Source organism: Neomonachus schauinslandi, chromosome 2, assembly GCF_002201575.2.
Source record: "Neomonachus schauinslandi chromosome 2, ASM220157v2, whole genome shotgun sequence".
NCBI classification, from domain to species: domain Eukaryota; kingdom Metazoa; phylum Chordata; class Mammalia; order Carnivora; family Phocidae; genus Neomonachus; species Neomonachus schauinslandi.
The window spans coordinates 101578413-101600428 of NC_058404.1; the positions used below are offsets into that span (position 1 = coordinate 101578413).

A 22016-nucleotide genomic window follows, 5' to 3' on the forward strand; every position below is an offset into this window, starting at 1 on the left:
TGTTCTTACGTTCCAGTTGAGAAAAAAAATTACCTCCCTGACATTTCTATCTCTGTTCTCTTGTTCTGTTTACATTGTAGGAACAAAATATATGGCCCACTACTTGCATAATGACTGTCTGTACCTCCTCTTTGCCCTTTACTTGTAATTTCTTGGAGTATTAGTTTGTGTGGGGGTGCTTTCCTAGATTTTCTGATCTCTACATTTAAAGTCATAATTTATATATTGAGATTCTTGTTTCCCCCATATAAGTTAAAAGGGCATAATAATAGTAATTTTAGATTCTCTTCAATCTATTGTAGGTGGTTATTGGAGATCACGATGGGGTAGTTATGTGCTTTGGCATGAAAAAAGGAGAAGCAGTGGTATGTATAGCTTTTTTTTTTTTTTTTGAGAAAAACAGATTTTCTAAAAGAGAAACACTATTTATTGAATACTCTTAGGTTAAAATTGTCCTAAAAGCAATGAAAAATGCGTTGTGAGGGAAGTAGTTACATGGAGTATGAGGTACAGGCAACACAAGAGTCATATGCTAGCTAGCTGTGGAACAGATTACTTCAAACTTCAGGGTTTAAAACAACGCACATTTATTATCTCACAGTTCCTGAGTGTCAGGAGTCTGAGCTCAGTGTCTCATATGGCTGCAGTGCCAGGCTGGGGTCCTATTCCAAGCTCACATGACATGATTCAGATTCTTCCTGTTGTAGAACTGAGGTCCCCACTTTATTGCTGTCTGTACACCAGGGCCTGCTCTCATCGTCTTGAGGTCCCCACAATTCCTTACCCTGTGGTCCTCTCACAGGCTCACTCCTAACATGGTGACCTACTTCTTCAGGCCAGCAGGAAAATCTGTCCAGCCAGCTAAAGTGGAGTCTTAATGTAACATAATGTAACATGGAAGTGACTATCCCATCACCTTTGCCACTTAATGTAAGCTAATCAAGGATGTGATTGTATATTATTATATTCACAAAATCATAGTTTACAAGCAATGGGTCTGAGCTGTGCACACTTATATTAACTATGAAGAATTTATAAAAAGATGAATAGTTAAAAACTGTCAGAAGCCCAGTGTTTCCGTTATTCATATATCCTCCCAGATACTTTATTCTCTGTATAAAGTCATTGGAGGGGAGGGAAAGAAACTGGTGCCAATAATAAAATGGAAAATAACCAGGAAAAAATTAATGATATAAATGTTGTATCCAGTTAGATATTAAGTTATACATTTGGGTTTTCAGTAAATTTTATAGCCTTTTATTTATAGTACTAAAATTCATGAAAATTATAAAAGATACAGGAGACTTTAGTTTTAAAAAGATGATTAAAATGCAAAAACATGTCCATTGGAGCCAGTGAGGGAATCTTACTTAGTAGAGTTGGGGTTGGGCCTGAGATTCTGCATTTTAATAAGGTTACTCATACTGATGCCACTGCTTAATGAACTGTACTTTGAGATGCAGAAGTTTAGATTTTAATGATGTGGCTGAAATGTGTGGCAATAAATATTCCAAATTTGGAAGATTTTTAGCCAAAAACCTTGAAGACACACTGAAGTAAATACATTCGTATCCATAAAGATGTTTCTAAAGTGGAACTATAATATTTTGTGTGTTTGAAATCATAGCATTTTTTTTTCAGTAAAGGAAAATGTTTACAGTAAATTTGTGTACTTAATTTTTTCCCCAATAATTTTTGCAGGCAGTGTTCAAGACTTTACCGGGGCAGAAGATTGCAAGATTGGAGCTAGGAGGGGTTCTTAACACACCCCAGGAGAAAATTTTTATTGCTGCAGGATCTGAGATTAGAGGCTTCACAAAGAGAGGAAAACAGTTCCTCTCTTTTGAAACCAACCTCACTGAAAGCATTAAAGCTATGTATGTTTATCCTTTTTTTATTTTTACATATCCATTTATAATATTTTGGATAGGTGACAAACATCAGAATGAGTATCATATCTTAATAGGTTTCCTGGGAAATAAAATTGACTAAAGGTACTTTATTAGTCAGAAATTAATTAACATAGAATCAGTACAAAATTAGTTGGTTGTCGAAATGTTTTTTTCTTTTTAAGATCCTTATAGTATTTATACATTTATTTATTTATTTATTTTAAAGATTTTATTTATTTATTTAACAGACAGAGAGACACAGCAAGAGAGGGAACACAAGCAGGGGGAGTGGGAGAGGGAGAAGCAGGCTTCCTGCGGAGCGGGGTGCCCGATTCAGGGCTCGATCCCAGCACCCTGGGATCATGACCTGAGCCGAAGGCAGATGCCCAACGACTGAGCCACCCAGGCGCCCCTATACATTCATTTTTTGACTAAATGGTTCAGCTGATTCATTATCAAGGTATAAAAGAAAAAAGTAAAAGAAATCTAGAGATACTTAGGTTTCTGTTCCTTTGCTGTCTCTGCTTATTTTGGTTGTGAGGTAGCATCATTTGTCAAAAAGCTGGCTATCAAAGTTGGTAACTACCAATAGGCTATAATTTCAGGTAAATAAAGTAAGATTCTGAGTAAAAAAATAACTCCCTTAATGGCTTCCTGCTTTGTGAGATTTTGCAAGTAAAATTTTAGTTTTTTGAATAATGGGAACTAGAAGGGTTTTAAAGTTTATCTAATCCCCTGTCCTCAGATCTGCTACTTAGGAGAATCTCTTGGAAGCTTAAAAGGGTGGATTTCTTGTCCTACTCATACCTGCAGATTCAGAATTATTAGGAGTGAGTGAAAAGAAAAAAGTTCTTCATTTGACAACAGCCAAGTTGTAGACCTTGGTTTGAAAACTACTAATTCAATCCAGAGTTCTATGTGATGCACAGCTGTCCTGCATAATTCTGTATAATGCACATCACATGTCCTAACGTCCAGGCTGTAAAACTTTGCTTTGGTGAGATTAGGTAAAAATTAAATAATGGCAAGTGGGAGTGAGTTCAGTGGTTTAACAAGAATGTAATATTTTTGAATTGTCCAGTGATAATTGTGAAATACTAAAATCAAAGTAATAATTTGCATAACTCCACATTCAGGAAGGTATGTGGATAGAGGTTTGAGGAAGATCAGGAGTTTCCCAGCCAGTATCTTTTGCTAGTTTCTTAAACGTTTTTACTAGAGTGGCAGAGGTGGGATGGAGAGGATCTTTACTCAGTTTTTAAAAATTTATTGTCTGAATCCCCAGATTTACAAGGGTGCACAGAAAAGCAAGGTTATAACTTGAAAATATTCAATAAGAAACTGAGCACTTACAAAGTTGGTTACCACTCACTCATCCTTCCCTGCTTAATGCTTCCATCTGTCCCCGCTCTTGTCAACAGTAGTGATTGCAAGTAATACTTTGGAAAATGTGTAATTGCAGTATAATTTCAAATGTAGTGCAGATGGATTTCAAGATGAAACTTAAAATCTTGAAAAAGATAGAATTTCATTCGGTTGGTAAAAATGATATTAAGAGGACTACTGAAATCATACGCAGAGCCACAAAGTGAGGCCACTTAAGCGATAATCAAAGAAGAGAAAATCAATGAAGATCGTTATAGCATAGGGAATAATTTTAGTACCAAAACTTTTTAACTAGACTTTAGAACGGTGGAGAAATAGATGAAACCTTCAAATAAAATTACCTTCTTTATGATTACATGATTTTAACAATCTAGAAGTGAAAGGTAATACACTAGTATATGATTTTTGTCAAATTTCAACTCCCCCAGTGAAAACTGGATTCAATATAAGAATTAGAACATTGCTATGATTATTGCCTATATTTTGTTAAATATAATTTGAAATGAACTTGTTTTCATTTCTTTTTTCAAGAAAAATTCTAATGAAATCATTTTTCCCCCACTGTTTATCATTTAAAGTAGCTTTGTTTCCAAAAGCCTTTTCTGGACAACTTAGTGTAGTAGTAAGAAAGCTAACTCTAGAGCTAAAAGCTACCTGAGCTGCAATCCACTCCACTACTAGTTGTGTGCCATTAGGCAAGTTACTTAACATTTTATTGTTCTCTGTAAAGAGGGATAATAATAGTCCCTAGTCCACAGAATTATGAGGATTAAGCTAATACATGTAATACATGTAAATCTGTCAGGACAGTGCTTGGCACATAGTGCATACTGAGAAAAAGTTACTTTTTGACATTGTCTTCAGATATAGACAAAGTTTTCAGTTTTTCTGAGCTTAATTTTTGAGATGCCTGAGGCCTTAAGATCCTCATTTTCAGCTTTTTAAAATCAGCGTTCTATCAAAAAGCTACAAAGTAAGTGGGGAAACAGGGCGGGGGGAACTATTCCTTAAGTCTGTGATAAAATGATAGAGACTGTATAAATAAACTTATTTTCATATCAAAAGAATTCAGGAGTTTCCTATGCTTATTTTTTAAAATATGGATATTTTAAATTACTTTTAATGTTCTCAGGCATATATCTGGCTCAGACCTCTTTCTCAGTGCAAGTTACATCTATAACCATTATTGTGATTGCAAAGACCAACATTATTACCTTTCTGGGGACAAAATCAATGACATCATCTGCCTTCCAGTGGAAAGATTACCTCGTATTACACCGGTATTGGCCTGCCAGGACAGAGTGCTCAGAGTTTTACAGGTTTCTGTTATTTGCATTTTTATGGTTTTTCATAATTTATGTAAATGAATATTGCTGAACAATGTGTACTTGAGATAAATTACTTATTACTACCACTTTAAATGTCCTACTTAAAATTATATCTGGAAAAAATGCTTTTTAATTGGCGAGCTAATTTTTTTTTTAACTTGAGGCAAATGTATTGAGATCTTTGGCAAGTTTTTAGACATATATGGGAAAAAGGGTGCTTTTCTGCCCCCATGCATAATTTCTGAACTAGTTCAGTCAGAATGGAATGCCTTTGCTACAAAGAATGCTTTCTAGCTTTTTTTTCTTTCTTCCTCCATTACTCTTTCCTCCCCCAAAAATCAAATTAATGGAGGAAATTGTGTTGGGGAGAGGGTGTTAGGTTTTAACAAAGAAGGGATAGTTGTGATCAGCGTTGTATCATTTGAGTTTATTCCACATTTATGACAATATGTGGATCAGAATAAGCACTCAGTAAATATTTATTGGATAAGTAAATGAATGATAGAAAAATCAGTTTATTGTCCTTATATTTCTATTAAAAACTATGATTGGTTAAAACAACTGCATAAGGCATTGTTATTAGTAATAAGAGTTACAATTATGTCTTCTCAAAAGTGGCTTTCAATAAGATACACATATGTAAACACACCAGGATCCATAAAATAAAGTTTAAATGCAAATAACCTAGAACAGGTGGATAACTTGGGTTAGAAAGTTGGGCTGATGATAGTGCGGTTGAACAAAACATTTGGCCGTTTATTCTTTGCCATCACAGGCTTTCTCACTCTTCCAAATTTCACAGCCAGAAATTTCATAGCCATTTCTTGACATCAGTCCTTTTATAGAAAAATTCCAGTAGTTCTATGAGGTTTTATTTTTTTTCTATGGGAAAAAAGTTAGTGTTCAAGGTTCATTCTAGGGCCATGAATGATTAATTTCTTCCATAGCCTGTGCTCCCAAATACGAGTTGTTTGAATAAGGCTTTTAACAGGAGCTGGCTAGTATTCAATTAGGAGTTGGTCTAGCTGATTTGAGGATTCTGCTTTGTTTAACAAGAAGAGATCCATGTGCTTACTGTAAAAATAAAAAAATCACTAAGGATTTGTGAGAAGTTAAAACTTGAAGCCTTTGTTCTACCCTTCACATATCCCTACACCCCATCGACTCCACATTTGTAAGCAATCCGTTGCCCCAGAGGTAGTCTTTTTTAAAGTTTTTTTGTGTATTTTTTTGTTTATATACTTGATACCTGTGAAGTTTCAAGTGTAATTTTAAATAAAAGATAAAGCATATGACTTTTATATTTTTATATGTTATTTAATATTTTAAGAAAAATGTTATCATTCCATATTTACTATAATTTTGTGGGGTTTTTTGTTGAATGATTTATCATAGATATTTTTTCCATGTGAGTGTAAGTACTTCTACCTCATTCTTTAACAGCTTCACAAATACTGTGTACTAAATGAAAACATTACAAGTGACAAAATTTTTAAAAAGACAAATAAATGGACATAATTTGTTTTCTTATCTAAATAACAGGTCATTCGGCCTCTCACTGGAGTAGGTTTTGGAAATATCTAAAAGAAAAGCCAACATTCTCCTTAGGAAGTAACTTTGGGTCTGTTTAAATGTTTGAATGTGCTCTAAGTTAAACTGGAAAAAAGAAACAACTTGTTCCTGGAAAGCTTTGATAGGAAAATTTACCAGTGTCAGTCAAGTTTTTGGGCAAAGTATTTAAAATGAAAAGTATTTAAAGTGTAGAATATTTTATATATTTCTTCTCGATCTTTACATTTTGTATGTATTTTAAAATGAATTAACATATACAAAATTGCTAACAAAGACAAGTTAATAATCACAACCTAATCTTTTCTGGCAGTTTTATTCTGGAGTTTTTTATATGAATATTGACATTATCTATGAGTGCCTAGATTATTTTAAATTTGTACTCTGTTTCAGTTTTGAAATACTTGTTCTCCTTCAGGGATCTGATGTGATGTATGAAACTGAAGTGCCTGGCCCACCTACTGTTTTAGCACTACACAACGGAAATGGCGGTAATCACAATCAGATAAGGGAGGGCATTATGTTAGTTAAGTCTAGATATTTCAGGTTTAATCATTTAACTATATATTAAGTGAAAATGGGAAATTGTAGAAAGAACATGAACTGGAATTGAGACAGTAGTCTTCAGATAACTTGCCAGTAACTAACAGTAATGAATTATTGAACTTTAATTTTCAGTTTCCTTATCTTAAAATTAGATGAGGAAGGGTCTTATCTCTTATATTTATAAAATCCTGTGACTAAATAACCAACCCCCCAAAGTATGTTCTTTTTATATTTTTTTAAATGAGATTTTTTTTTTTTTTAAGATTTTATTCATTTATTTGACAGAGACACAGTGAGAGAGGGAACACAAGCAGGGGGAGTGGGAGAGGGAGAAGCAGGCTCCCCGCGGAGCAGGAAGCCCGATGTGGGGCTCTATCCCAGGACCCTGGGATCATGAACTGAGCCGAAGGCAGGCGCTTAATGACTGAGCCACCCAGGCGCCCCTTTTAAATGAGATTTTTATGTGAAAGTCAATGTATACAAAAAATTTTCAGTTTTAAAGAGATGAGTCATGGGATAAATATTACATGTTGACTTTAATTATAACTAGGTGACTCTGGAGAAGACCTTTGGTTTGGAACATCAGATGGAAAACTTGGGCTTATTCAGATCACTACCTCTAAACCAATACACAAGTGGGAAATTCGAAATGAGAAAAAGCGGGGAGGTATGTTTTTGATGTGGTTTAGATTCTGAAATTTCATTGATTATTAAATATCCTAAATTATATAGCTCATTCTGTTTTATTTATTCATGGTACATAGTAGACCTAGCACTTCACAGAGCCATCTTACTATTTGTTTATTTAGCAGGTCTGTCATACTTTGGCATAATTATTAATTAAGAAATGCTAATAGTAGTTTAGGATAGATAGGCTTTTATGGGCTAATGTCCATCCATAACATCATTCTAGGTTCAAAGCCATTATTCACTGTTTGGTATAGGAAATTTATTTGAATTTGAGAGTATTTGATAGGAGGCAAGGAAAAAGTCCAATGGGTCAGGGAATATTTCTGTTTTCTAAGGAATTTATACCTTTCTGCAGGAATTTATATCTGACTTAGAAGGTAGTGAGATGGCTATTTATAGGTATAGTAATTCTATTCATATATTCATTTATTCCTTCAACAAATACTTGTTAGGTAGGAGAGACAGAGAATAAACAAATGAATAAATAAGATAGCTTCATCCAGTCACCTGAAAGAAATATCAGAGGGTGATGTATTAGTGATGGGTGGAGGGAAGAAGACTATGTTTAGACTGGGTGGTAATGGAAGACATCTTATAAAGGGTAAAATTTGAGCTGAGATCTGATTGATAAGAAAAGGAGTTAGTAATGTAAAAACTTGGGGGGGGGGGGCGCGGATTATGCTGGATAAAGAGGAAAAAGTCAGGACTTGAGGCAGAGGTAAACTTGATTCATTTGAGGAGCAGAGGGAAGACCAGTGTGGCTAAATGGGTTAGCATGGCAAGAAAAGAAGTCAAGGAAGTAGCATAGAGCCAAATCATGTAGGTCCTTGTGGGCCTTGGAAAAGGGTTTGGATTTTAATCTAATTGCAGTGAGAAGTCTTTGGAGAATTTTAAGTGGGAGTATGACATGATCTAATCTACCGAAAAAACAAAAAACCCACTAGAGAGAATGGATTTGGGGGGAAGCAGGTCAAAATTGGAAGCATGGAGATTGGTAAGGACGTCATTGTTATGGTTGTTATAATTTATTTTACTCTAGGCTAGAGATATAAGTAGCCTAGGCTAAGCTAATGGTAGTTGGAAATGGAAAGGAGACAATTTGAGTATGTGTTTTGAAGATAGGGCTGATAAGATTTGCTAAGGGATTTGATCTGGGCAGTGAGAAAGAGAGGAATCAGAGATGTAGCCTAGAATTTTGGCCTGAGGAACTGGGTGATACCTTACCGAGATGAGGAGAGATTGGGGAAGGAGCATTGAGGGGGTGTGATTAAGGGGAATGAAGAGTTTTCATTGGATATGGAGAGTTTGAGATGCAAATGTATGTCTCAAAGAAAATGTTGAATAGAGACTTGGATATATGAGTCTGGAGCTCTGGGGAGAGGCCAGAGCTGGAGATATAAACTTATGAGCCATTTCTGTTTAGAGTATTATTTAAAGTCTTGGAAATGGATGAATGTAGATAGAAAAGAGGACACCTGATTATGGTCCAAGGTTTTTGTTTTTTTCCCATTCTGATTTGGTATATACATTTTTTTTCATTCTTTACTTTGTATATACTTGACTGTAGTGTTAGTTTTATTAATAACTTGTCACCTCTATCATCTTTTTTTAAAGGGATTTTGTGTGTTGACAGCTTTGACATTGTGGGTGATGGGGTTAAGGATTTACTTGTTGGGAGAGATGATGGAATGGTGGAAGTGTACAGTTTTGACAATGCAAATGAGCCTGTTCTACGATTTGATCAGGTCAGTTCATTTAAAAAAAGACTATGTATGCTTATTCATCAAATAATTATAGAGATGACTATTATGGTTTGGGTTTTATTAAATCAAATATGTTAAAATCTTGTGTTTGGCTTAGAATATTGCACCTTTGATGTTGTCAAAATCTTCTCTAGACCACTCTTGTGTTTGAATAATAGACTGTTGCCTTCCAGCTGAATAATAAATTACTGCTTCATTTGGTTTCTAAATAGTGTATATTTGAAGTGTTAAATATTTTGCCTTAGTTTCTATAATGCATAGTAGATTACAGGAGTAACATTTATATGTTTGGGTAACATAAACAAGACTGTGTTGTTTCAAGATAATAATGTTTTAGGAGTAAACTCATGTTGTTAGGACAATATCAAAATATCCTTAAGCAGAGAGAGAAAAGTTGCAATTTCACTTCTAGCCACCCAAGAGTTTACCATATGAGAATTACTAGATAAGAGTAATTTTAGTTCACAAATTTTAAATGTAGTTCAGCTTGTTTATCCTAAGGTACAGAGTTACATGGAGAATCATTCTGCCGTAAATGGAATCTTTTATTTTCATGAAGTGGTGTTCTCCAGTCCACGATTTCCCATCCTGCCTCGGGGAGGATTCATTGAGGCTGTTTTAAAAAACAACAACAAAAAAGCCACAACTCAGTATCAACTAACTTTTCTTTGTCTAATTTCTGTACTAGTGCTACCTCTCAGTTTTAGCTTTAACTGCAGATCAGCAAATACAGATGTTTTGATGTATAGAGAAAGTACATTACATAGATAATATGGGGATAAAAATTCTCTAAAGGTTTCATATAGGCTATCTTCTTCTTTATTCATTAAAAAAAACTATTTGGGAAAAACACATGAGAGATAGCATATGGAATTCAGATAGACTAAACATATTGGGAGTTTTGCTTATGTAATTTTTTAAAAAAAACTTCTTTCTTGGGATGCCTGGGTGGCACAGTTGGTTGAGTGTCCAACTCTTGGTTTCCTCTCAGGTCATGATCCCAGGGTCATGGAACTGAGCCACACCTCGGGCTCTGGGCTCAAGGGAGAGTCTACTTAAGTTTCTCTCTCCATCTCCCTCTGCCCTCCTTACGCCATGCACATGCACTCATGCACACAGTCTCCCTCTCTCTCTCTCTAAAATAAATAAATCTTTAAAAACAAAAAGCGAAAAACTATATAAATAAATGATTTTTGCTCATTAGGTGACTGATGAGGCTAAGTGCAACACACAAATATATGAGTCATTTTCAATCTTCTTTCCCCAAATTTAAAAGCACTGGAATTTTCTGCCATTTGTGCAGGATTTTTGCCTTCCAATCTCATTGTTTCCACATGGTAAGTATTCAGTAAATGTATGTTTTGAAATCTGGAAATGGGAAAATAAGTTTTATGGCTTATTTTAATATGTGAATTTTTTAGTTATTAATGAAGTGCTTGATCTTAAATTGATTTTAGATGTTGTCTGAAAGTGTCACATCTATCCAGGGTGGTTGTATAGGGAAAGATGGCTATGATGAAATTGTGGTATCCACATATTCAGGTAAGGTAAACAGTAGTAAGTAAAGAAAGAATGAATAAGAATAAACTTAACATTTAATAAATTAGTTTTGATGACTACTTTTTAAAAAAAAGTGTTATTAGTGAATCTTACCTATATCATTAAACCTTTATTGGTTAAAAAATGAGGGAAGGAGTGGGTGTATTGATTTATAAAACAGTTAATATTTGAATAATACTTGTTAAGAGTACTTAGAATGCTCTAGTATCTTTGAAAATTAAATTACATTCTTTGTTTTAAAAAGTATTCACTGAAATTTAGTTTTGTTATTGTGTACATTTCTTATAAAAATTTCCTTGCTTCTGAGATGGTCATTTTTGCATTCTCAAAATAGCCAGTGTGAGAGTTTAATTTTACATGAAAATGATTTGAAAGACTATTTTAATTCATCAGGTATTTGCTAGAATGTGTTGACTTATTCCATGTTTGAAAACTAAAACTATAAGATGTGAAAGATTTCCTTAATCATAGTATTATAGTGTTTCAGGCAAAATAAAAATAATATCACAACATGCTTAAGTAATTTCTTCTTTGTGGTTTGAATATTTTCCAACTTGATTTCTTTTGTTTTTTGTTTTGTTTTGTTTTTTGAAGGAGAATAAGTCCTAGACTAAATGAGGTTGCTGTTGGTGGACACAGGGACATGTAATAATTGGGGTTTCTTTTAACACTAGTAGCACTAAGTGGTGCATGATTAAGTAATTTCATCTCTACAGGCTGGGTTACAGGTCTGACAACAGAGCCTGTACATAAGGAAAGTGGACCAGGAGAAGAACTGAAAATTAATCAGGAGATGCAGAATAAAATTTCTTCTTTAAGGTAATCTTGGATTTTTTTGTTTGCTTTTTTTTTTTTCATTTCATGAAGTGTGTGGTTGTTTTTTTATTACTAATAGAAGCAGAATATTGGAAGGAACTATACCTTTTAATTCATTTATCACCCTTTTAAATGAAAGTTTATCAGTCAGAAAATTAGCAGTAAGTGCTAATTAGTTATTTCAAAGTTAGAAATATACTTTTATATGCTTTATTCTATATTGACTTTTTCTTAGATCATATTTTCACTTGTTTAGTTATAGATAGTTGTAGTGTTTTGTTTTTTCACAGGCATTAGAAAGAAACCAACACAGATGCTCTATTCCTCATTAATTGTAATGTTTATTGCTCCTGTAGACCCTTCTGAATCTTTAACTTTGGCTTATCAGTTTTCTTACTGGAAATGAGTAATGTTGATTCCTTTAGACACAGGGATTGCTTCTGTGGCCTATTCAGTTTGACAAGTCCTATGAAAAGGGGCCCAGACTCAAGTAAAATTGCTTCATATAATGAAGAAGTGCAAGTTGCTAAAACTTTTAACGACTGCTCTCCCTACTTCAACCCTTGCCACCCTCTTGGGGCAGTGACGGCCAATCTTTTTTTGGTGGTAGTTGAGGGCTACAGAAGTTTTTAAGGCAGCAAAATGCCACAAGTACTAATTCACTAAAGCCACACAAGTTTACCACAAGCCAGTTTAGCAAGGCCACCTGGAGAGCAAGCTCCAACGTTCATGCAACAAAGAAACCAAGTAGAATCAATGTCTACTATCTCACATCCTCAGTATAGTACCGTACATTTATAACCCAGTCTATCCCTCCTGATTCCAGTGGAATATGGGATGAGAAGCTTATGTCTGTTTTGTTCATTCAGTACCTACAACATAGGTACATATGAAGCATTCAGTAAATATTTCTTGGACGAATAAATCTTTTCCTTTGTTTATTGCACAAATCTCTTCCAAGCTCTTCCCAGACTTTTCCCCCTAAGTTGGGGCTGGTGAAGCCTCTTTGTTGTTTCTCAGATACTATTTGCTTCATTTGCATATGGGTTTTCCCTTTGACTGGAATGACTCTAAGCAATGAAGCAATGCCTGTACAGTTCAATCTAAGCAAAGTCTTCTTCAAAACTTAATAGAACTTCAGCTGTACCACTGGCTCATGATCATCCTGTGGTCCCCAAAATGTGAATACTCTGCAGCCTCCTTCCTTTGTCTGTCTCACCTAATTCTGATTGACAGGTACATATTTACACATTTTGTTTCTTCAAATTAAATCTAATATGTTTCTCAGCCAGTACAATCAGTTTCTCTTCTGATTAGTATTATATGTAACTGTAACTAGATTTGTGTATTAGAATTGATTATTTGCAACTTGCTTTGATACAACTCTTTATTAATATTGCTGGTATGGAACTGAGTTTTAATTTTTAGATTAGAGATAAATAATGTGGAATTGTTTGGCCAGTCATAGAAACAAAATTTTGTTCCTATTAGTGTCATAGTTCTAGTTCACCTAATAAAAATCCATTTTGCAGAAGAAAATGTCTCAAATTCTTGTAATCATTCTAAGGACTTCAAATGTGTATACTTATAGGTGACAGAATTGTATATATTTTCCTCCAGGAGTGAGCTGGAACATCTGCAGTATAAGGTACTACAGGAAAGAGAGAAATATCAACAGTCTTCTCAATCAAGCAAAGCAAAATCAGCAGTACCTTCATTTAGTGTAAATGATAAGTTCACATTAAATAAAGATGATGCCAGCTACAGTCTCATCTTAGAGGTACAGACAGCGATAGATAACGTCTTAATACAGGTAAGCAAAATGTCTAATTTATTTGTTTTCTGATTGGATCTATTTTGCAGACCAGTCATATACACTAATTATTATTGAACACTTTTTAGACAGTAATTGTGTTTATCTTTTTTAAAACTTTTTTTCAAGATTTATTTGAGAGAGAGAGTGAGCGCACCAATGGGGGGGAGGGCCAGGCAGAGGGAGAGAGAGAAGCAGACTCCCCACTGAGCAGGGAGCCCAATGCTGGGCTCCATCCCAGGACCCCAGGATCATGATCTGAGCCTAAGGCAGACGCTTAACCAACTCAGCCCCCCAGGTGCTCCTTTAAGTGTTTATCTTTTAAATGTTGCATTTAGTTTATATAATTTTAAAAGCTTTTCTTAATCTTCCATTAGGTAATCAATTGCTCATGGATTACCTGGATTATATCTTTACTTTTTATTTATACTATAAGTATTAAACAAAAGACTCATGGACTTAAGTTTTAGGAAACATCAGAAAGAAGTTAAGGGTTTTGTTCTTTGGTTGACCTTTAGGAGAATTTGAAGAGATGTGACAGAAAACTACAGTATTCAATGCCCTTGTTAGAATCTTTTTTTAAGGGGCGCCTGGGTGGCTCAGTCGGTTAAGCGGCTGCCTTTGGCTCAGGTCATGATCCCAGGGTCCTGGGATCGAGCCCCACATCAGGCTCCCTGCTAAGCAGAGAGCCTGCTTCTCCCTCTCCCTCTGCCTGCCACTCTGCCTACTTGTGCTGACTCTTTATCTCTCTGTCAAATAAATAAAGAAAAAGAAAAGCAAGAAAATTTAAAAAATTAACTTTGAAAGACTAAAGAATCGTGGGCAAAAAGCCATGAATTCTATGTGCAGTATTCCCCTAGCGCTGGAGCTCTGCCGTTCTCATTGATCAGTAAACTTGGTCTTGGCTGGCTGCTCGGGACAAGAGATCTGTAACCTACAATGGTAGAAACATTAGATTGGCAATAGACCTATCCACAGAGACTTGGCAGGCCAGAGAGGACTGGCATGATATATTCAGAGCACTAAATGAGAAAAATATGCCTCCAAGAATACTATATCCAGCTAGGCTGTCATTGAAAATTGAAGGAGAGATAAAAAGCTTCCAGTACAAACAAAAACTAAAGGAATTTGCAAACACGAAACCAGCCCTACAAGAAATCTTGAAAGGGGTCCTCTAAGCAAAGAGAGAGCCTAAAAGCAACATAGACCAGACAGGAACACAGACAGTACACAGTAACAGTCACCTTACAGGCAACACAATGGCACTAAATTCATATCTTTCAATAGTTACCCTGAATGTAAATGGGCTAAATGCCCCAATCAAAAGACACAGGGTATCAGATTGGATAAAAAAACAAGACCCATCAATATGTTGTCTGCAAGAGACTCATTTTAGACCCAAAGACACCTCCAGATTGAAAGTGAGGGGGTGGAAAACCATTTACCATGCTAATGGACACCATAAGAAAGCTGGGGTGGCAATCCTTATATCAGACAAATTAGTTTTAAACCAAAGACTATAATAAGAGATGAGGAAGGACACTATATCCTACTTAAAGGGTCTATCCAACAAGAAGATCTAACAATTGTAAATATCTCTGCCCCTAACATGGGAGCAGCCAATTATATAGGCCAATTAATAACAAAAGCAAAGAAACACATCGACAACAATACAATAATAGTAGGGGACTTTAACACCCCCCTCACTGAAATGGACAGATCATCTAAGCAAAAGATCAACAAGGAAATAAAGACTTTAAATGACACCTGGACCAAATGGACTTCATAGATATATTCAGAACATTCCATCCCAAAGCACCAGAATACACATTCTTCTCTAGTGCCCATGGAACATTCTCCAGAATAGATCACATCCTAGGTCACAAATCAGGTCTCAACTGGTACCAAAAGATTGGGATCATTCCCTGCATATTTTCGGACCACAATGCTTTGAACCTAGAACTCAATCACAAGAGGAAAGTCAGAAAGAACTCAAATACATGGAGGCTGAAGAGCATCCTACTAAAGAATGAATGGGTCAACCAGGAAATTAAAGAAGAATTAAAAAAATTCATGGAAACAAATGAAAATGAACACACAACTGTTCAAAATCTTTGGGATGCAGCAAAGGCAGTCCTAAGAGGAAAGTATATAGCAATACAAGTCTTTCTCAAGAAACAAGAAAGGTCTCAAATACACAACCTAACCCTACACCTAAAGGAGCTGGAGAAAGAACAGCAAATAAAGCCTCAACCCAGCAGGAGAAGAGAAATAATAAAGATCAGAGCAGAGGGTGCCTCGGTGGCTCAGATGGTTAAGCATCTGCCTTCGGCTCAGGTCATGATGCCAGGGTGCTGGGATCAAGTCCTGCATCAGGCTCCCTGCTCCTTGGGAGTCTGCTTCTCCCTCTGCCTCTCTCGCCCTCTCTCTCTGTCTCAAATAAAAATCTTTAAAAAAAAGAGTAGAAATCAATGAAATAGAAACCAAAAGAACACTAGAACAGATCAACGAAACTAGCAGCTGGTTCTTTGAAAGAATTAATAAAATTGATAAACCCCTGGCCAGACTTATCAAAAAGAAAAGAGAAATGACCCAAATAAATAAAATCATGAATGAAAGAGGAGAGATCACCACCAACACCAAAGAAATACAAACAATTATAAGAACATATTATGATCAACAATATGCCAGCAAATTAGATAATCTGGAAGAAATGGATGCATTCCTAGGATGTATCAACTACCAAAACTGAACCAGGAAGAAATAGAAAACCTGAACAGACCCATAACCACTAAGGAAATTGAAGCAGTAATAAAAAATCTCCCAACAAACAAGAGCCCAGGGCCAGATGGCTTCCCAGGGAAATCCTACCAAACATTTCAAGAAGAATTAATACCTATTCTTCTGAAACTGTTCCAAAAAATAGAAATGGAAGGAAAACTTCCAAACTCGTTTTATGAGGCCACCATTAGCTTGATCCCCAAACCAGACAAAGACCCCATCAAAAAGGAGAATTACAGACCACTATCCCTGATGAACATGGATGCAAAAATTCTTGCCAAAATATTAGCCAATAGGGTCCAACAGTACATTAAAAGGATTATTCACCACGACCAAGTGGGATTTATTCCTGGGCTGCAAGGTTGGTTCAACATCCGCAAATCAATCAATGTGATGCAATACCTTAATAAAAGAAAGAACAAGAACCATATGATCCTCTCACTAGATGCAGAAAAAGCATTTGACAAAGTACAGCATCCTTTCTTGATCAAAACTCTTCAGAGTATAGGGATAGAGGGTACATAACTCAATATCATAAAAGCCATCTATGAAAAACCCACAGCGAATATCATTCTCCATGGGGAAAAACTGCAAGCTTTTCCCCTAAGGTCAGGAACACGGCAGGGATGTCCACTATCACCACTGCTATTCAACATAGTATTAGAAGTCCTAGCCACAGCAATCAGACAACAAAAAGAAATAAAAGAAGTCAAACTCTCACTCTTTGCAGATGATATGATACTTTATGTGGAAAACCCAAAGGACTCCAACCCAAAGCTGCTAGAACTCATACAGGAATTCAGTAAAGTGGCAGGATATAAAATCAATGCACAGAAATCAGTGGCATTCCTATACACCACCAACAAGACAGAAGAAAGAGAAATGAAGGAGTCGATCCCATTTACAATTGCAGCCAAAACCATAAGATACCTAGGAATAAATCTAACCAAAGAGGCAAAGAATCTGTACTCAGAAAACTATAAAATACTCATGAAAGAAATTGAGGAAGATACAAAGAAATGGAAAAACGTTCCATGCTCATGGATTGGAAGAACAAATATTGTGAAGATGTCAATGCTCCCTAGAGCAATCTACACATTCAATGCAATCCCTATCAAAATACCATCCACTTTTTTCAAAGAAATGGAACAAATAATCCTAAAATTTGTATGGAACCAGAAAAGACCCCGAATAGCCAGAGGAATGTTGAAAAAGAAAAGCAAAGCTGGTGGCATCACAATTCTGGACTTCCAGCTCTATTACAAAGCTGTCATCATCAAGACAGTATGGTACTGGTACAAAAACAGACACATAGATCAATGGAACAGAATAGAGAGCCCAGAAGTGGACCCTCAACTCTATGGTCAACTAATCTTCGACAAAGCAGGAAAGAATGTCTAATGGAAAAAAGACATTCTCTTCAACAAATGGTGTTGGGAAAATTGGACAACCACATGCAGAAGAATGAAATTGGACCATTTCCTTACACCACACACAAAAATAGACTCAAAATGGTAGGAAGACCTCAATGTGAGACAGGAGTCCATCAAAATCCTAAAGGAGAACACAGGCAGCAACCTCTTCGACCTCAGCCACAGCAACCTCTTCCTAGAAACATCGCCAAAGGAAGGGAAACAAGGGCAAAAATGAGCTATTGGGACTTCATCAAGATAAAAAACTTTTGCACAGCAAAAGAAACAGTCAACAAAACCAAAAGCCAACTGACAGAATGGGAGAAGGTATTTGCAAATGACATAGATAAAGGGCTAGTATCCAAAATCTATAAAGAACTTCTTAAATTCAACACCCAAAGAACAAATAATCGAATCAAGAAATGGGCAGAAGACGTGAACAGACATTTTTCCAAAGGAGACATCCAAATGGCCAACAGACACATGAAAAAGTGCTCAACATCGCTCGGCTTCAGGGAAATCCAAATCAAAACCTCAATGGGATACCACGTCACACCAGTCAGAATGGCTAAAATTAACAAGTCAGGAAACGACAGATGCTGGCAGGGATGTGGATAAAGGGAAACCCTCCTACAGTGTTGGTGGGAATGCAAGCTGGTGCAGCGACTCTGGAAAAGAGTATGGAGGTTCCTCAAAATGTTCAAAATAGAGCTACCCTATGACCCAGCAATTGCACTACTGGGTATCTACCCCAAAGATAACAAATGTAGTGATCCAAAGGGTACGTGCACCCTGATGTTTATAGCAGCAATGTCCACAATAGCCAAACTATGGAAAGAGCCATGATGTCCATCAACACATGAATGGATAAAAAAGAAGTGATATATATATACAATGGAATATTATGCAGCCATCGAAAGGAATGAGATCTTGCCATTTGCAATGACGTGGATGGAACTGGAGGGTGTTATGCTGAGCGAAATAAGTCAATCAGAGAAAGACATGTATCATATGATCTCACTGATATGAGGAATTCTTAATCTCAGGAAACAAACTGACGGTTGCTGCAGTGGTGGGGGTGGGAGGGATGGGGTGGCTGGGTGATAGACATTGGGGAGGGTATGTGCTATGGTGAGCACTGTGAATTGTGTAAGACTGATGAATCACAGACCTGTACCTCTGAAACAAATAATACATTATATGTTAAAAAAAAGAAAAGATAGTAGGAAGGGAAAAATGAAGGGGGGGAAACCGGAGGGGGAGACGAACCATGAGAGACTATGGACTCTGAGAAACAAACTGAGGGTTCTAGAGGGGAGGGGGGTGGGGAGAAGAGTTAGCCCAGTGATGGGTATTAAGGAGGGCACGTTCTGCATGGAGCACTGGGTGTTATACGCAAACAATGAATCATGGAACACTACATCAAAAACTAATGATGTAATGTATGGTGATTAACATAACATAATAAAAAAAATAGCTGCATTTAATAACTCTAGGAGCATCATTTACATAGAACTGGGTGCAACAGCTGTGTCCTAGAAACTACCTCTCCAGGAGAGAAAAATTATCTCCTTTCTGTGTTACAGTTGAAAATAAAATTGATAAAAATGAACTGATATAATCAGAATGGCCATACTAGGAATATTATAATTTAAGGGGGGTGGTGAGAGATTACAGTCTGTGATCTCTGATAAAATTTGAAAAAAAATAAGTCATTGTGATATAACATTTATTCTTTATTGCATTTATTTTCTAGTAGTACATATTATCAAATATAAATTGAGAATTCATATGTTCAAATTTAAAGATGAATGTGAACTAGAACTAAAGAGAACCCTTAGAGAAAATGTTTGTTGGGTGCCTGAGTGGCTCAGTCGGTTAATTGTCTGCTTTTGTCTCAGGTCATGATCACAGGGTCCTGGGATTGAGTCCTGCATTGGGCTCCTTGCTCAGCGGGGAGCCTGCTTCTCCCTCTCCCTCTGCCCCTCACCCTGCTCTCATGCTCTCTCTCTCTTTCTCTCTCAAATAAATAAAATCTTTAAGAGAAAATAATGTTTTGTGAAAATTTTTAGTTTTCCATCTGAACCATTTTTTTTTTTAATATTACCTTTAGAGTGATGTTCCAATAGACTTACTTGATGTGGATAAAAATTCTGCTGTTGTCAGCTTTAGCAGCTGTGATTCTGAGGTGAGTACAAAGTATAAACAACTTTTCAGATACTTTTTCTATTATGCCATTTTGAATAAAGTCTATAAATGCTACTAGGGTTTGATGTTTCTTCTTCTATCTCTTTTTCATAACCTTTCCCTGAAAATCTGCTTCTGCTCTTTTCCCCTGTTTTTGGATAATCCAGAAACCTGGGGTGTTATCCTAGATTCCTTCCTTTCTCTGATCTGTTAAATCCAATTAGTCACTAGTTTCTGCCAGTTCTATCTCCTTGGCTATTATATCTTTCCTCTGCTTCATTTCTACTTTTTTTTTTAATTTTATTTTTATTATTGTTTAAGATTTTATTTATTTACTTGAGAGAGAGAGAGACAGCATAAGCAAGGGAAGGGATAGAGGGAGAGGGAGAAGCAAAGACTCCCTGCTGAGCAGAGAGCCCGACGATTCAGGGCCCATCCCAGGACCCCGAGATCATGACGTGAGCTGAAGGCAGACTCTTAATAGACTGAGCCACCCAGGCACCCCTTCATTTCCACTTCTGTTAACTTTCCAGGCCCTTATCATGTTTGCTTGAACTACTCGTCACCAGTTTTTTTGCCTCCAGTATTGCCTCTCACCTCTAGGCTCTGCTGTACACTGCCACCAGAGAGGTCTTCCTAAAGTATAAACATGTCTCTATCATTTCTTCTCTCAAAACCTTTTAAAGATTCCTTATTCCCTGCTGCATATAAGTCTAGATTTCTCATTGTGGCATAACAACTTTCTATGATTCAGCTCTTGATTATATCTCTAGCTTATCTCTTACCAGCTGCTACCTTCCCTCCCATGCACATTATTTCTGCCAAACTGAAGTTCTTAAAATTTCTTGAAAATGCTATATAGTTTCACACATCCTACATTTGAACATGGTCTGTTCCTTCTGCCTGTTCTTTTTCACCTTTTCTGGGCTTGTTGAATCTTGCTTAACCTTTATTTAGTAGACATTTGTTGAGTACTTACCATGTGCAAAGTACCTTGGATGAGAGTGTGTCAGAGGTTTCGGATATGCTTTACTATATCACTTCTTTCTGCTTAGTACTAGCTGACTAGCATTCTCGGAGCTAAGTGTGGCTCCTGAAGAGAAGTTAGGGTAAAGATAAGGTCTGGAGTAGTTGTATTGAAGAAGGCAAGCCAGAGCAGGAGGTGGTGACTAGAGTTGGCAGGTAGTTATACACATAAAAAGGGAGGAATGAAAAGAATAGATGAAGAACAAAGTTGATAGCTATATTAGGGAATAGTTGTCAATATAATTTTATAGTAAAACTTTTTTTTGATAAGAGGTTTTATAAGTTGTATTATGTAATATATATGATTTGTCATCCCTGTTTGAGAATAAAACAAAGATTAGGTCCTACATTTTAATTTTCATTTAAAATATCAAGTTGATCTTAAAATTTTAATTTCTTAGTTGCTGTGAAAGATTAAACTATTTTATTTACATCACTGCAGGATTCTTTGAAATGAGTATTTTATATTAATTTAAAATCCATTTTCTAGAATGATGGCTTTAAAACCACCTTGTTATGGAGATTTCAAGTATATATAGAAGTAGAAACAGTAGTATAATAACCTCCATGTACTCATCATTAACTTCAACATATGACCAGTCTTGTTTTATGCTCTTCTCCTTCTCCTATCCCAAACCTAATCCCAGAACTTTCATGTATTTTAATCTTTATCATCCTATCCATAAATACTTAAGTATATAACATTTGTTTTTAATCACATGAAAGCATATTTATTTTTAGGTTGACTGATATTCTGTGTTTATTAAATTTAAATGATTTGAAATTAAAATGCTCACATTTTCTTTTTGATATTATCTTTTTTATTTCTTCAGTTATTTATTAAAAATAGGGAAATAGCAGTACATGAACACTGAATACTAAATATTTCAAGTTGATTTGTTTTTGCAATTCCTGCACACAGATATATTTCTCTATTTTTAGTAGTTTAATATTCAGGTTCAGGAAGTTATAATATTTGAAGTAACCTCTCCACTTCAATTCAACAAGCATGTATTGAATGCTTACAGTATCATCCCAGACACTGCTATTTGCTGGAAATACAGAGAGGAGATATTTCTTAGTCCTCTAAAAGTATCTGTGAAAGTCAAAGACAGTCAACACCAAACACTGATGTTTTTGTCTTTTAATATAAACATTAGGAATGTGTGCTATCAGTTAAATTTTTAGGACAATTAATATTTAAATGTTATTGTAGAAGCTCAGGATGAAAGAGCGTGAGCTTTAGA

General features: G+C 35.8%; 1 protein-coding gene across 1 annotated transcript in view; it reads left to right on the plus strand.

Annotated features, from left to right (window-relative positions):
• Positions 1-22016, plus strand: part of BBS7 (Bardet-Biedl syndrome 7) — a 42359-nt gene that overhangs the window by 6502 nt on the left and 13841 nt on the right. Inside the window, exons 3-12 of the mRNA XM_021681486.2 lie at positions 303-365; positions 1702-1877; positions 4411-4597; positions 6594-6666; positions 7272-7388; positions 9026-9156; positions 10632-10716; positions 11451-11553; positions 13171-13363; positions 19670-19744. Of these exons, the coding sequence (XP_021537161.1) occupies positions 303-365; positions 1702-1877; positions 4411-4597; positions 6594-6666; positions 7272-7388; positions 9026-9156; positions 10632-10716; positions 11451-11553; positions 13171-13363; positions 19670-19744 (1203 nt within the window). The remainder of the gene's footprint in view (positions 1-302; positions 366-1701; positions 1878-4410; positions 4598-6593; positions 6667-7271; positions 7389-9025; positions 9157-10631; positions 10717-11450; positions 11554-13170; positions 13364-19669; positions 19745-22016) is intronic.